The sequence below is a fragment of the Rhineura floridana genome, chromosome 13 (assembly GCF_030035675.1).
Source record: "Rhineura floridana isolate rRhiFlo1 chromosome 13, rRhiFlo1.hap2, whole genome shotgun sequence".
Classification (NCBI taxonomy): Eukaryota; Metazoa; Chordata; class Lepidosauria; order Squamata; family Rhineuridae; genus Rhineura; species Rhineura floridana.
The window spans coordinates 25,192,261-25,209,787 of NC_084492.1; the positions used below are offsets into that span (position 1 = coordinate 25,192,261).

At 42.1% G+C, this 17,527-nt stretch overlaps 1 protein-coding gene across 3 annotated transcripts in view; it reads right to left on the reverse strand.

Moving 5' to 3' along the window:
* URI1 (URI1 prefoldin like chaperone) overlaps positions 1–17,527 on the reverse strand; it is a 56,091-nt gene that overhangs the window by 19,874 nt on the left and 18,690 nt on the right. For all 3 annotated transcript variants that reach the window (XM_061594152.1, XM_061594153.1, XM_061594151.1), the window contains 2 exons: positions 12,469–12,547; positions 9,622–9,757 (listed from right to left, as the gene is read on the reverse strand). In XM_061594152.1, coding sequence (XP_061450136.1) covers positions 9,622–9,757; positions 12,469–12,547 — 215 coding nt within the window. The remainder of the gene's footprint in view (positions 1–9,621; positions 9,758–12,468; positions 12,548–17,527) is intronic.

The following is a 17,527-nucleotide window of genomic DNA, read 5'->3' on the forward strand; positions in this document are numbered from 1 at the left end:
CTTTTATTTATTTGTAAAAATTTCTACGCCACTAGCTTAAGAACAAGAAAAATGGCACTAAACAGCATAAAACCAACATAAAACCAACATAAAATTACATTCATAAAATACATCATATATCAAGTAGATCAGAATAATACATCAACATAGATGGATCACTTCTAAGAGAAAGGCGGAGTGAACAGATGAATTTAAGCAGCTGCCTAAAAACCAATACTCTAGGTGCCTGTCAGATGTTCATTGGAAATGCATTTCAAAGGGCAGGTACCACCACACTAAAGGCCCTGGCCTTAGTAAATACAAGACAAACTTCAGTAGCATACAGCACTACTAAGAATGTCTCTCACGAGCATCAAAGTGACTAGTCAGGGTATTCAAGGTAAGGCATTCCCAGAGGTAACTTGCTTCCAAGTTGTTCATAGCTTTATATGCCAATAGCAACACCTTAAACATGGCCTAGAAGCATATCAGCAGCCAGCACAGCACATCTCTTTCAGTACAGGGATTCAACACGGACTAACCTTAAGGAAAGCCCCACATAGGAGCACATTGCAGTAATGGAGGCTATCAAAGCTTGGACTACATAACTATTCTATCCTAATCCAGAAACAGCTGTGATGTTGACCAAATGCTTTCCTAGCCACTGACTTCGGTCAGCAGTGACAAAGATGGATCCAGGAGCATACCCAAGCTACATACCTGTTCCTTCAGAAAGCATGCAACCCCGTCCAGAACTATTTTTCCAGACCAAAGAATCACTCACCCACAGTGCCTTCATTTTACCAGGATTTAATGGATCTTATCAAACCCACCATTGCATGCAGGCATTGGTTTAGTTCCTACATAGTCACACCTGAATTAGGTGTTATGGAGAAACTGTATTGTCATCAGTATATTTGAAGTCCCCTAATTACAACTCCCAACAGCTTCGTATAGATCTTAAATATTATCGGGGATAAAACTGTGCCCTCCAATAGGTTGCAGCCTGTTCCCTTTAAGGAACAGGTACATAGCTTAGTGGTACTCCTGGATCTAGCATTGTCACTTGATGTCCAGCGTGCCATGAAATGCGGACTGCCTTTTCCCAGCTTCGGCTGTTTCACCAGCAATCCCTTGATAGGGATGGCCTGACTACTGTGGCCACACTGTGATAATCCTCTGTTTGTATAACAAATAGGGTTGTCCTCAAAGAGAACGTGGAAGCTTCAACTAGTACAGAATGCAGCTACCAGAATAGTGTCTGATAAAGCCAGAAGGGATCCTATTACATCAGTTCTCAAGCAACTGCATTGGATGCACATTTGCTTCCAACCTCAATTCAAGGTGCTGAGAATTGCCTTTACTTATTTGCTTGGGACTATAACAACTGAAGAAGTGCCTCTCTCTGTGCCAACATGCCTGTGCTTTAAGATCAACAGAGGTGGTGTCCTGCCCGAAGTCGAGGGATTCGGACTCAGCCTCGGCTGTGGCTTTTTCTCTTTTTATTAAAGTAATAGATACATCCAAAGCATTAACGTAACTACTCTTTCTAGGAACTTAGTGCTCTAACTCTGACTAGGCATGACTTCGTGACTCTGAGATGTTGACTCAGCAACCGAGTTCCCCCGAGTCAGCTTAAGTAGGTTTGGATCACACATGCAAACTCTGCCTCAGCTCCAACTGTTTAACTTCCCGCCTCAAGCACTGGGCAAAGGTGGTTTGATCTCAACTTCCCCCTCCGGTGGAGGAGGGCTGCTTACAGTCAGTTTGGGCATGGAAAACTGGGCAAACATCTGGTGTGAAAATCAAGTAAGAATAACAGGGTCACGCTCCCCCTGTCCTTGTCCCAATAAAGGTCATCTATCAGGGTGACCAGGGCCGATTCAGTCTTATAACCAGGCCTGAACCCAGATTGGAATGGGTCAAAATAATGTTTCATCCAAGAATACTTGCAATTGCTGTGCCACAACACTCTCGATCACCTTCCCTAAAAAGCTTGTCTGCGATAAGCCAGTAGTTCTCACAAACCAATGGGTCCAGGGTGGGCTTTTTCAGGAGCAGTTGGATCACTACCTCTTTCAGGGCATCTGGAACTATTCCCTCCCGCAATGAAGCATTGACCACACCCTGGATCTACTCAGTCAAGGCCCTTCAGTAAACTTTAATAAGCGAAGAAGGGTAAGGGTCGAGAGGACATCTCGCTGGCCGTATCATCGCAAGCACCTTGTCCATGCCATCAGGCCACATCAACTGAAACCTATCCCAAGAGGTTGCAGCAGATATTGCACTGGACACCGCACCGGGGACTACAGTAGATGTGGATGGGGCATCAGATTGCCATGGAGGTGAGCAATTTTACCCTTCAAGTGCCTTGGAAACAATTCAGTGGGTCCGAAAGGTCTAAAACTCCCATTTCCTGGAAATGATGTCAACAACTCCTGACAATACAGAAAAGCTCCACTGGACGGCTACTTGAGGATGCAATGGTGGCAGAGAAGTGGGCTTTCTTCGCAGCCCTCACCACTGCACAATAAGCACAGTTATGTTTCACTCATGCCCAATCAACCTCACAGCATGTTTTTCACCACTTACACTCTAGCTGCCGTCCAGCCTGTTTCGTTGTCCTTAGTTCACTGGTATACCAAGATGCAAACAGAGCTCCACAATGCATGAGAGAATGCACAGGAGCAGCTGTGTTAAGCGCCCGATGCACCTCCTTATTCCACGGTGTGACAAGGGCTTCAATAGGGCCACCTGCTCTATCTACTGAGAACTCCCCGAGGGCATTCAGGAATCCTGTAGATTCCATTAGTCTTCAGGGGCAGATCATTTTAATCTGTCCACCACCCCTTCAGAGGAGGATCAGAGTCACATGTCTAAACTTCACCAAGAAGTGGTCTGGCTATGACAATGGGGTGATATCCACCCTTCTCCATCTCCAGAACATCCCCTCCTCCATTTGGAGCAAAAACCAAGTTGAGGGTGTGCCCTGGCCTACGTATTGGTCCGGTGACACCTTGAGACAGCCCTATGGTTGTCACGGAAGCCATGAAGTCCCGAGCCAGAACGCTAGAGGCAGACTCAACATGGACATTGAAATCACCCAGGACTATTGTTCTGGGCTCTTCCAATACCACAGCCCAGACAGCCTCTGCCAGCTCAGTGAGAGAAGCTGCTGGGCAGCAGGGTAGGCAGTACATCAGCAGCAACCCTACTTTACTATCTCCTTGACCCAACACCAGGCACAGGCTCTTACAACCAGCTTCAAGACAGTGGTTTCCTGGTGACAGATGGAGGTTCTGTACATCACAGCAACCCCTTCCTCCCCATTCCTGCAGCCTGTGCTGGTGTTGTACCGAGTATCCAGCTGGGCAAAGCTGGATCAGATCAACTCCTCCCAGCTCACCCACCCAGGTCTCGGTAATACACACCAAATTGGCACCCTCATCCATGACTCTTCCCTCACACTTGAGGCTCATGTAGCCTCGGTGGCCCGGAATGCGTTCTACCAACTTCGGTTGGTAGCCCAGCTACGTCCCTATCTGAGTAAGGAGGACCTCACATCAGTGGTACATGCTATGGTAACCTCGCGTCTGGACTACTGCAATGCGCTTTACGTAGGGCTACCTTTGAAGACGATTCGGAAGCTACAGCTAGTGCAAAATGCGGCGGCCAGACTGCTAACAAGAACTAAGCGGTCTGAGCATATAACACCTGTGCTAGCCCATTTGCACTGGCTTCCAATATGCTTCCGGGCCAGATTCAAAGTGTTGGTACTTACCTATAAAGCCTTATACGGCGCGGGACCACGATATCTGTCGGAACGCCTCTCCCGATATGAACCGGCCCGTACACTACGGTCTACTACGAAGGCCCTCCTCCGGGTTCCAACTCATAGGGAAGCCCGGAGAGTGGTGACAAGATCTAGGGCCTTCTCAGTGGTGGCCCCCGAACTATGGAATGGTATCCTCGAGGAGGTGCGCCTGGCGCCGACACTATCATCTTTTCGGCGCCAGGTTAAAACCTTTCTCTTCTCTGAGGCATTTTAATTCCTGTTAATTCTATATTATTATATTTTGATTTTAGACTGTACAGTTTTTTGTACAGTTTTGTATTGTGATATACTGTATTGTGTTATTTTTATTGTATTTTTAATGTTCACCGCCCAGAGAGCTGTTGCTAGTTGGGCGGTATATAAGCTTAATAAAATAAATAAATAAATAAATGATCAAATCATGCATGTTAGTGACTACACTGTAGTCATGTCCTATACAGAAATTGTTTAAAAGAATCCTTGCATTTCATTGGATGGTTCTGCTTGATGAATTATTACATTCTGAATATAGAAAACCTATCTGCGAATTGAATTAAACTATCTAGTGTGAATATCTTATAGTAACACCATATTGTATAATTAATTATCTTATGCAACTGGTATTTTGGAAAGTAAACAGTCTTCAATCATACCGTTATAATGTACGAAAAAGAACTCACCACACACTTAATCAAGACACGACGTATAGCATAAAAACATGCTAATGCAGCTTTTAGCTAGAGATGCAATTGTGGTCTTCAGTGAGATATGGAAAAAATGTAACGAGAACACTGTTTACCCTAATATGTTGGAGGTGGAGGGCAACACATTGTGGAGGTTCTAAGTCATCAGCAAGAGCTGTTAATTTGACATGTGGGTGTTAAGGCACAGGAAAGAAGTTTCCTTTAATGCAACATGTTATTTTCTTGCTTTTAAGCAATTGTGTAGGAGGATTTGGCACCAAAGTAAGTATATCTGGGTTTTAACAAAGTTTTTGTTGGGAGTCTTCAGTATACATTTGAGGAATATTAAAAGCAGTATTTACCTAATAGATTATAATAAGATACTGAGAACAAATACGATTTGCAAGTATGATTTGTAGCTTTGAAATATTTCCCAGCACCCTTCTGCTCTGATCAGGCATTATATCAGACCTCCACTCTGTGTCAAGAAATAAAAAAAAAATTCTTTTTCACATATTATTGACCTTTTTTATATGTTCGTGCTTAAACTAAGGAAGAGGACTTCTTTATTAACCTCTCCATAAGCTATACACACACACACTTCCCATGTTTAGAAACTTCCTAATAGTCCACTGTAAATGAAAAAATCTAATTCCTATAATAATGAACCATATAGATAGATAGCATTTGAAGTTTTTCTTTTGCTGACATTTAAGTAATTTTTACCCAAAGGTGAGCAGTCTTTCACAAATTATGATAAATGGAAAATTCCATGATCTCTGAAACAGGCAAGTGCGGCTGGGCAGCTATGGTCAAACAAAGAGCCCTGCTGGATCAGACCAAAAGTCCACTTAGTCTAGAAGACTGATGCATACAGTGTCCAACCAGATGCTTCCAGGAAGCCCATTCACTAGCAGGTCATAAAGCAAGCATTTCCTGCCCCCTAAACTGCAAAGCTGGTACTTTTGGGTATACTACCTGTGGAAATGGAGGTTCCATTTAACTATTATAGTCAATAACCATGGATAGACTTTTCCTTCATGAATGTGCTTATCCGAATGGTCATCTAAGGCAGTCACCATCACTACATCTGTGGCAACCAATACCATAAATTAATTTATGCAATGCAACATGATGTATTTTTGGTTTTCTGAGTCTACTGCTAATCAGTTTCATTAAGTGACACAGAGTTCTAGTATCATGACAAAGGGGGAAATCTCTATCCACTTTCCCCACAACATTCCTCACCACCACAGCAGTTAAGTTGGTATGGAGCCTCAGGATGTATTATTTATTTGTATGATTTATATACTGCTTTTCATCACCAAAGTGGTTTAACAATGGGAATAAAAAACAATTTAAAAAATAAAACTTTAAACCAGCCATAACACATAATGTACTATAATAAAACTAAAATTCAGAACACACTCAACCAAGCCCTCCAAAAGCCTGTGAGAATAGGTACATAGAATCATAGAATAGTACAGCTGGAAGGGATCTATAAGGCCATCAAGTCCAACCCCTGGCTCAATGGAGGAATCCAAGTTAAAGCATACCCTAAAGATGGCTGTCCAGCTGCCTTTTGAATGCCTCCTGGGTTGGAGAGTCCACCACCTCCCTAGGTAATTAGTTCCATTGTCATGCCACTTTGACAGTCAGGATGTTTTTCCTGATATTCAGCTGAAATCTGGCTTCCTATAACTGCAGCCCATTATTCTGTGTTCTGCACTTTGGGATGATTAAGAAGAGATCCTGGCCCTCCTCTGTATGACAACCTTTCAAGTACTTGAGTGCTATCATATCTCCCCTCAGTCTTCTCTTCTCAACATGCCTAGTTCTTTCAGTCTCTCCTCGTAAGGGTTTGTTTCCAGTCCCTTGATCATCCTTGCTGCCCTCCTCTGAACCTGTTCCAGTTTGTCTGTATCCTTCTTAAAGTACGATGTCCAGAACTGGATTCAGTACTCAAGACGAGGCCTAACCAGTGCCAAATAGAGGGGAACTAGTACTTCATGTGAGTTGGAAACTATACTTCTGTTAATGCATCATTTACTTTTCTTTCTTCTTTTTTTTTGCAGCCACATTGCATGGTCGGCTCATATGCATTTCTATTAAGCAACAGAACGCCATATGCAATGTGGGCATCCATACTTTTATGGAATTCTATAGGATAGGAAATTCCACTGTCAAGACAAAATTATGAGACAGCCCTATCCAGTTTCTCCACACAGTTACTGACACTGCTGGGAAAGTGAGAAGGCTCCCCTCAGTTGATCTAAGACCCTGGTCTGATTTGTACAGGGAGAGGTGCTCTATCAAGTGTCTAGGTTCAGGGCTTTATGAAGTAGAGTTAATGCCTTAAATCAGGCCTGTGCAGTTCCTGCAGATTAGGTATTATATGGCATCACACTGAAGTGGTAGCCACAATCCAGCCGCAGCATTCTGCACCAGTTGCAGGTTCCAGACTGTCTTCAAGGATAGCCCTACATGGAACACATTCCAATAATGAAAACAGGAGGTTACTAAATCATGCAAAACTATGGCGAAGTTATCTCAGTCCAGGACCACTTGAAGCTAGAAATAGACACTACTGGTTTGAACTCCTCAATCTCCCCCTCTCCCAGGCATATATCCAATCTGCTCCAAACCAAATCCAGCCTCTGTTCAAATCACAAGGCGCTAATCCCAGGCTATGGTCTGAAGGCACATACGGCCAGCTCCCTGCTGAAGCTAAGCAGGGTCAGGTCTGGTCAGTGCCTGGATGGGAGACTGCTTGGGAACTATATGTAAGCCGCCTTGGGTTTCTATCATGGAAAGAAAGGTGAGGTATAAATGTAATAAATAAATAAATAATGCTGAAGTAGGTGTAAACGAGATAAATGCAGCTTAACAGGAGGTAAAGAGCACCAGTAAATGGCATGAAGTACAAAACAGTCTATCCCACCCCAGTCTCATCCTGAGGCCAGCAGAAACCATATCCTACTCGGGTCTATCTACCATTGCCTGGCAACAAAGCAACACCACACATGGCAATGTCAAAGCCTTTATTGGACAACGTCAAAATGACTCCAGCAAGATGTGTGCCCTGGATAACGGCTCCACAGACAGCAACATAGGAAGTGTTCCTGATGGTAACAGACCCATGTTGGGAACTCTAACCAGTTGCAGAACTGTCTGTCACAGAGCTTGCAAAGGTGCATAAAAAGGCAAATAATCCCATAGTAGGAACGGCTAGGAGCATTCTGGTCATGGCAGCTGTTCACAGGGTGGACCTCTCTCCTGTTCAGCAAGGATTGGGGTGTGGGAGAGCAGTCTGCAAAAGTAAACAGAGAGAGAGCAATGAGAAATAGCAGCTGGAGCACAGTGACCTTGAACCTGGATGCACGGTAGGTTTTTGCTACACAGTCAGAGAGAATAGTGAATGGGACTACCTGAGAGCTCTGCCAGTGTACATAACTGTTTCCCTCCTCCCCAAAGGTTGCAGTTGAACACTGTTCTGCTCCATGTACCAGGATTGTGATCCTGCAAGGCAAAGGTGCTCATGACTGTCTGACCAACAGTGGCAATGGCTGGACTGGAGCACCAGACCTTTGCCACAGGCAGCTTATTTGCATGTGATAGCAAGTCACTCTCCTGTATGTGGGACACACTACCGTCCACTACTGGGGAGTCGGGAGAAAGTTAGAGGAAAAAGTCCGGAAGAGACAGTTTTCAAATACATCAAAGGGACGGAGACACAATCCCTTCCTTACCTTTGTGGCATGCTTCATCCTGGCACCCCACAGGGTTTTTTTCGGTGAGACTGGGTGCCAAGTTTGTGTTTGGACTCCCAAGGCGAGGTACCTGTTAAGGTTCTAAGCAAAGAAGCGTTAGCACTGTGCTCACATTTCCCTGTATATTCTGAGGCAAGGCTATCTGTGCACAAGTGTACTTTCTCCATAGTTTCCCATCACCAGGGGTACCCCTTTGCAAGCTCTATGTGTATATGACATGGGGCAGAGAAGCATAGCCCCATGCTGCATGCCCTATCGTCTGTGTTGTGACCTCTGTGGGGTTTATATACTGGCGGTGATGTGCTGTGCTGTGCTTTATATGTACATAGCAGAAACTTGCTGGTTCAGCAGTTAACATGCAGCTGATGCAGATCCCTTAGCGGTGGCATGATATGTGCCTGATAAGGGGCACCACTCACCACCTAGGCCATGACATTCTGCAGGTATGGCTACAGATTGAAGAGGTATAGAATGTAGTACGTTCCTTCCTTGTGCCACCCATGTCCCATCTATCACTCCATCCTATTTTAGCTGTTCTGACTATGTATCATTCATGGCAGCAGCGTATTTCAAGTTCTGTCGACATACCAGGGCTTCCACATATCCTATACTCTTCTCGGCCAGTGTGCCTTCAGTATAGGATGTGTCTAATAATGTTCCAAAACCATTACACAGCCTTATAACTTTGCCATATATAGAAGGCTTCTTAAGAGAAGAGGATATAAATACTGAACAATTCTGTGTGGCAAGGATCAAATCTGGATGTAAAGATAAAACTTTTATCTACCTGGAGTAATTTTATTCATAGGTTTTCTTTACTACATTTCTAAGCACCCTTTCTTTAAAGGAGAACCAAGACGGCTTACAAAAAATTAAAGCAATCTAGAAAAAAACATGAATGCCTCCAATCGTACATAAAATACAGACGCAGTATATTAAACAAAGCATAAATAAAAAACAGATAATAAAAAATCCTATGATCATGCATTTTACACCAGCAGTCAATTTTGACTATGCCAATATTTGTATTAAAGACTGCCTATTGCAATTTACAATTGAGAAGTATTATAGTACCATATGTTAATGCAATCAGTATTGCCATTTCATGATTTCATTTGCAGCACTGCATCACAAGTACATCCTGATGCACGCACACTAAAGTTCGATTACACAGTAATTTACAAAGTTGAAGCTTTCCTATTTTAATTTGTTATGTGCTAATACAATAAAGCACTCCTTATTTTTAGTTTTCATGTAGACATTTTTTGAATCATACCTCAGCACATCAGATTTTAATCCACGCACTATGTTCACAAAATATTACTTTAACTGATATAGAGCTTTGACTATCACTGAAACTTAGTAAGATACCTACGTTTTTTCCTGTGTTCCACTAGACTGCTGGCCTGCTTTGCTGAACATTTTGCAAACCAGTTGTCCCCAAGAAGAACTGTAACCTCATTGGTGTGAACCAGTCTTCCTGGCATGAAAGCAAGGGGACCAAAAGGTACCTGTCAAAGCAACAAAGCAATGATAAAGAAGATAAAGGCAAGCCTATAGCACAATATTAAGAACCACCCAACCCTGTATCCCATTTGTGGCTAGCACTGGTATTTGCTGACAGTCTTAAGACTTCAGAACACCCAGGGGTAGTATCAGTTTATTTTAACATTTTTAATTAATTAATGACAGTGAACTAATCCTTAGCTTTCATGAATGTCTACTTATTTTTTCAATCCATGGCGTACAATCAGCCGCCACCACAAAATTCAGCAGTTAAGTTCCACAGAACAACTGCACCCCAAATGTAGTGTCTGTTCAAAATTCACAAAATCAAGCCTAGGGAATCAATCGTGTTCAGATGTAAGAAGAATAGCCTTGTGGATCAGGCCAATGGCCCATCTAGTCCAGCACTCTAATCTCACAATAGCCAGCCAGATACCTGTGTAGGTCCTGAGTGCAACAGCACTATCCCCACTTGCAATTCCCAGCAGCTGGCATTCAGAGGCAGGTAATCTTTAGCAAACCACAACAAAAACCACTTCATGTGACAAGCGACTTTAATGCAATACAAGTGCAAGAGTTCCATGCTGTTATTTTAAACACTATAGCTTGCTTCTTGTTCCCAGCTGACTTTCATTATTAAACCAGTAAGTGAATGAGTAAGAAGTGATGTGTGTGCGTGGCTAGTCGTGAAACTGATTTCATTTTCTAACATTCCACCTGTTAGCATTTTTGTTAGAGTCCTAGAGATACAGGGTTTTATGTTTTATTACTCACACCTTGAGCACTGTGATTACACTGAAATACAGATTTTAAAATCTGCAACAATTAGTCCAAATTAAATGACAGACTGCAAAAGCATACACATCCCAACAACAGTAAAAGTCCAAAGAAGATTGTGATGTTCCTATATATTAGTGTATATATGGTAAGTGCTGGTTGTTTAGAGTATACATGGTAAGTAGTGAAAGAGGAGGGGGAGTGAATGGGCAATAGAATGCTTGATGATTGGCTGAATGTTTAAAAATGGCTGACAGTATAAATGAAAGGATGACAGGTAAATCTGGGGGAATGTGAGGTGGTGAATTGTGGAATCTGGGGGGAGAAGAGAAAGAGTGGATTGCTTGGTTGTTTGCCAGGAGAGAGTGAAGAAGAAGGGAGGTGGAGTTCGGATTAGTATTGAGTAAAACCATATGCTTATGTGCCTTAAGAAGAAATCTTGTTAATCTTGTTAGCTTTGTTATCTGTAATAAATACTTAATTTGGTTTACCAAAGGCCTGATCCTTGGCTGGGGTTTCACAGACCAGAAGGGAGGGTAAGGTAATGACCAAGGCTGAAGGGAACTGTAACAAATGGTGGCAGCGGCGAAGAGAATAACAATACCAGTATTCAGAGTCTCTGGGAATACTAGTATTGGGACGTTACTGGTGGTTGCCTAGCAGGGGGATCTGTTGAGATCTGTGCTAGAGCAGGGACAGAAACCATAAGAGAGAGCGGTCTGGACTGGTGGAGTCCCTGGTGGTGCCTAGAGACAGGCAGTAACCACGAGCAGGTAGGAACCTGACAGGGAGAGCCAGGGAAGGACGCATCACAAAGATATCTTAGGAATGGAAGAAAATGTCCCTTTTATTTTCCATAAAACCAAAACCAATTTTTTATACCAATCAATACCCAAGACTTAAATTTCAGGAAATACAATTGTTTGCTTCTTCACCAACTCATAGGAAATCATTGTTTATTGCAGATTTAATTATAGGCTTCTATAAAATAAACATTCTTTATCAAATGTGTTTGATATTGACTTGACTTGACTTTAACTTTATTGCTTGGCCATAGGCCATCGCATGTCACACAACATATACAGACATCTTACATAATTGTGAACACAATAAAACAGATAAAATATAAAACATTTAAAATGGGTCCAAATTACCGGTGCTGACAGAATCTGGATAACTTAACCAAAGCTGGCATATCAAACTTTTGCCCCTATGTAACCCCCGGACGATTTGACTCCTGCTCTACTAAGAACTTCGCCCGAAGCTTCTGCACCGCTAGGGCAAAAAGGGCAGCCCTGTACGTGACCGTAGAGTTATCTTAGTATGTCTGTCAAAAATTTGGAGTTTATAATTTATTATAGATTTGAAGAAACTAGACAGGAAGAGGAAAGCATACATTTACCATACATTTAACACCATCTATAATCAATCATTGCTAACCATAATACTTTCACTACAGTAACTACAGACAGATTTGAAACACCATCTATCTGCTAGACCTAACAATAGTTAGAAGGTCAGGAGAGTCTTGTGGGCTAACTGAACTCTTTTTGGAGCTGTGGTGCAATGTTATGTTTGCACCAATGTTAATACTATGGATGGCTCAAACCAGTCTTTGCAAAGCCTGACCATGGTTACAAATTTGTAGAGTTGTAGCCAATGCTAGTTTTACTCATAGGAGACTCACTGGAGTTAATATCCATTAATTTCAATGGGTCCACTCTGAGTAGGAACACCACTGGATACAACTCTTAATGTCAACACCTGTGCAAATGTAGCACTGCATCAGAGCTGCCTGTGGAAAGGAAGAAAGCAATGCACAAACCCACAAGACACTTCCCAACTCCAAACTATGGTTAGCAGTTTGAGCAGCGTTATCTGCGGTAGGCGATAGTAGAAAGAGCTGCCTGATATTTCCATTGAACTTAATAGTACCTACCATGATATCATAAGAGAGTTTGTCAGGCAATGTGCCAAGTCGTTCCTGAAGAGCTTCATAGTCACGCTCCACCTTCTTCCTGTTGATAAATTCAAACCAGATTACTTTCAAATCCTTTCAGGTCACACCATTGATCCATTTAACCCAGCATTCTCTTTTTTTTTTTTACAATAATTTTTATTCAAATTTTCATAAAACAAACAAAACAAAATCATAAAACATTCAAAGACAAAAAACAAAACAAAACAAAAATGATTAAACAAAAAAATAAAATGTTGACTTCCCATTTGTCGCAGATCAAATCAGTTATAGGTCTACAATATATAACAATCCTGTCTCTTAAATTATATTATAAAATCACTTTCCTCCAGTAGTTATCTTAATTAATCATCAAATCTCATAAACATTACTTTATTCTTTCCACAAAAAGTCAAAGAGAGGTTTCAATTCTTTAAGAAATATATCAATTTTTCTCCTAATAAACATGTCGATTAATCCATCTTGTTAATAATAATAATAATCTTATTGTCATAACCATAGTCCAAATAAACATATCGATTAATCCATCTCATCAAAATCTGTTAGGTCCAATAATTTCAATAGCCATTATTCCATTATCCATATTAATTCCATCTTCCATCTTCAATAGTCCTGTTAAGTCCAGTAATTTCAGTGTCCAATCTTCCATTATCAGTATTCCATAATAATCTTGCTGTCGTAACCATAGTCATATAATAAGAGTCTGATGGGAATTTCCTCTATCCCAAATATTTTCTTGCCATCGATTCTGAATAAGTTGCTGAAATATTGTTGTAAAGTCATATCTCTGTTCTTCTTTTTTACAAAATGCACTGGCTCATCTCTTGAGAGTTTTTCCATTGTTACATGGCTGCAGTTAATTCCATAGATTTTCTCTATATCAAGCTCCATCACGTCATTCCAGTCCAGAAGATTATCCAAGCCATTGATAACTTTATCTCTAATATCTTCATTAATTTCTTCAGAGATAACGTTAAATTCCAAACAGTAGATTTTATTTCTAATATCCATAAACTCCAGATCTTTTTCCAATTCCACATTTGTTCCAATCTCCAGGGCTTGTATCTTCCCTTTATTTTTTCTTTTCTCATCTCTGATCTCATTCTCCTCTCTCACAGGATCCCCTATTTCTTTAAGCTCCTGCGTCATTTTGCTCAGTTCAATTTTCAGCTCCTTACTGCCCTGTCGCAGGGTTTGTTTCGTTATCTCAATCTCATCCATTATTTTCTGAAACATAATTACTTCCAGATTCTCAGCCACTTTCTTGATTGCCATTTTTAAAACCACCAAAACAAAACAAAACAAAAATAAAGAAGAACCACTTCTTATTTCAGCAACAATTGGGTTAATATTCCAGGCTTGATGACATCACAGTATAAACAGAGCAGCCTGCCTTATCTCTCTATGTTCAAGAATACAAAACAAATTTAGTTCCCAGCATCAAAACAGTTAGTGGCGTCGTGAAGAAGCAGATTCGTCAAAATAAAATAGACCAAAAAGAGAATAATCCCAGACAATATAATGTTCCCCGGAATAGAAATCCCTCTTCTGTTTATATCTTTAGAATGCACTTCCAGGACAGCTTTTTGCAATAGAAACAGAGATAAGCTGTTAATTTCGTGAATAACAGAGAAGAGTTATAGCTCACCCAGAAGTTCTTTAAAGCTGATTCATTTGACAAATCTCTTTTTGCTGCAACAATTTAAACCAAGTAAAAAAAAAAGATAGAAAGAAGGGTGCTTGCCTGTTAGTCCGTTTTCTCTTTGAAGAAAAGATAAACGTGTCGCATTAATCAGATAGAGCTTGTTCGGAAGTCCATCCGGCATTGCTGGCTGGACCTTTTCTCATAAATTAATGAAATCCAGTCCTCCCAACAAAAACAGGCTTTTGAGGTTGATCTCTACGTTTCTCCCTGCCCGGGAGAAATTTCATCAGTCAAAAAAAAAAATGTTCTGACTGATTTATATCTGAAAAAGCTTCTTCTGAGGCGGGAGCCCGTCTCAAAAACAGGCACAAGCAAAGTCACCCTTCCCGGAAGTGCATTTAACCCAGCATTCTCAATTATGACTGGAAGTGGTTCTTTCAGAGTCTCAGAGGAAGATTCTTCCCTTTAAGTGGAGATGGCAGGGACTGAAACTAGAGCCTTCAATACACAAAACATGTACTCTATTGAGCTATGGTCCCACAACCCATTTAAATGAATGCAATGTGGATGCACAACATTTGCATCCAGGTGTCTTCCATCTACTCTGTGTTCCTTTCAACAGGATATACATCTGAAGGAACTTCCCCATCTCCATCCTCCCAATTAAGCACAACTGGACCGAGGCAAAGGATCACTAGCCCACTTGCCCCAAGCAATGGAGACATGTTCCTCCTTTCTCTTTGATACCTGACTCCTTACAAACAGTTTCATACCCTTTTGACAAAGGGATACAAAAGGGGGGGAAGTGTCCCAAAACACCCCCTCCCCATTCTTCCATCACTACCCCGGTTGTTACAACCATAAGCCTGAAAGGAAACAACGCTGAGTTGCACTCTGTAGACAGCTTTCTATGCCAGACATGATCCTATATTTGTGTGTACAGTCAAAGTACACAGTACCTGTTATGGAAATACTGATAAATTTTGACTCCAGGAGCACCAGTGGGCACCACTATAATATCCATCTTATTGGAAATTAATGTGGCGTCTGAATTTTAAACATCAGCAAAACATATTAGTTTTAGATTATTTTCTCCAAACTGATAGTCACAATTTATTTATTTATTTATTTATTTTCATTTTTAAACCGCCCATAGCGAATAGCTCTCTGGGCGGTGTACAAAAGATTAAAAGTACAGAAATACAAAATATCACAATAAATAAACTGAAACAAAGAGATTTAAAATTGTAACATTAAACGCTTTAAAATGCCTGGGAGCATAGCCAGGTCTTAACCTGGCGCCGACAAGATAGAAGCATCGGCGCCAGGCGTATTTCTTCGGGGAGGCTATTCCACAATTCGGGGGCCACTACAGAAAAGGCCCTAGATCGAGTAACTGTCCTCCGGGCTTCCCGATGGGTTGGTACCCGGAGGAGGGCCTTAGACGCTGAGCGAAGTGACCGGGTCGGTTCATAGCGGGAGAGGCGTTCCACAAGATACTGCGGTCCCACGCCATGTAAGGCTTTATAGGTCAAAACCAGCACCTTGAATCTGGCTCGGAAGCAAATAGGTAGCCAGTGCAAACGGGCCAGAACAGGTGTTATATGCGCTGACCGGCTGGTCCTCGTCAGCAGTCTGGCTGCTGCGTTTTGCACTAGCTAAAGCTTCCGAACTGTCTTCAAGGGCAGCCCTACGTAGAGTGCATTACAGTAATCCAACCTACAAGTTACCAGAGCATGAACAACTGAGGCGAGGTCATCCCTGTCCAGATAGGGGCGTAGCTGGGCTACCAACCGAAGGTGGTAGAATGCATTCCTTGCCACCGTGGCCACTTGCGCCTCCAGAGACAAGGAAGGATCGAAAAGAACCCCAAGACTACGAACCTGTTCCTTCAAGGGGAGTGTAACCCCATCTAGAACAGGGTAAGCAACCACCATCTGGGCAGGGAAGGCATTCACCAACAGTGTCTCAGTCTTGTCTGGATTGAGTCTCAGTTTATTAGCTCTCATCCACTCCATTATCGCGGTCAGGCAGTGATTCAGCACATCCACAGACTCATCTGTAGAAGATGAAAAGGAGAAATAGAGCTGCGTGTCATCAGCGTACTGGTGGCAACGCACTCCAAAACTCCTGATGACGGCACCCAGAGGCTGCATGTAGATGTTAAAAAGCATGGGGGACAAAACCGACCCCTGAGGGACTCCACAATGGAGAGTCCAAGGAGTTGAGCAATGTTCCCCAAGTACTACCTTCTGGTGACGATCCGCCAAGTAGGCGCGGAACCACTGCCAAGCAGTGCCTCCAACTCCCAACTCCGCGAGTCTCCCCAGAAGGATACCATGGTCGATGGTATCAAACGCCGCTGAGAGATCAAGGAGAATCAACAGAGTCACACTCCCTCTGTCCCTCTCCCGACAAAGGTCATCATACAGGGCGACCAAGGCTGTTTCAGTGCCAAAACCAGGCCTAAAACCGGATTGAAACGGATCCAGATAATCGGTCTCATCCAAGAGCACCTGGAGCTGACCGGCAACCACCCGCTCCAGAATCTTGACCAAAAAGGGGACATTCACCACCGGTCTATAGTTGTTCAGGTCATCTGGGTCTAAGGAAGGTTTCTTTAAGAGAGGTCTTACTACTGCCTCCTTGAGGCTACTAGGGACTACTCCCTCACTCAAGGAGGCATTTATCACTTCCTTGGCCCAGCCGGTGGTAGTAGTCCTGCTAGCCTTCACTAGCCAAGATGGACAAGGATCTAGAGCAGACGTGGTCGCCCGCACCAATCCAAGTACCTTGTCCACTTCCTTATGATGAGGCATAAAGATGGCCTTGATTCCCCCCTCCACACTATTCCTATCCACTGCTTGCAGCTTATGTGCGTTTAAACTAAAAAAAAAAAAATCAAACATTTTATACACACAAACTATAAATTATTTGCTCAGAGGTCTTTCGGGCATGAAGAAAAATCCTCTTAAAATAAATTTAAAATATTATATGCTTGATGGTGTATAACCAAAAGTCTAATCTCTCCACTAAAGGGGACAGTTGCTGTGATTTTGCAATAACCCTGCAGACAATAATCAAGAAGGCTCCCGTTGTTCTCTCTGTAAAATCCTGGTAAACACAGCATGGATGTAGCATAATTTGGTATCAAGATCAAGTGTTATCTCTCAATAACTCATAAGAAATCATTCACCATTAAATATACCGTTTCCTGTCACATATTCATATGAAACTTTCATTTACCCAAGATGGTTCCTATTAACTAAAAAGCATCACATTAAATGAGCAACAAAGACAAGCCAGATACAATATTTTAAGGGATAATAGTCTCTCTAAAGTCTCAGGTTTACCTAAGGCTTTAAACTAATATAT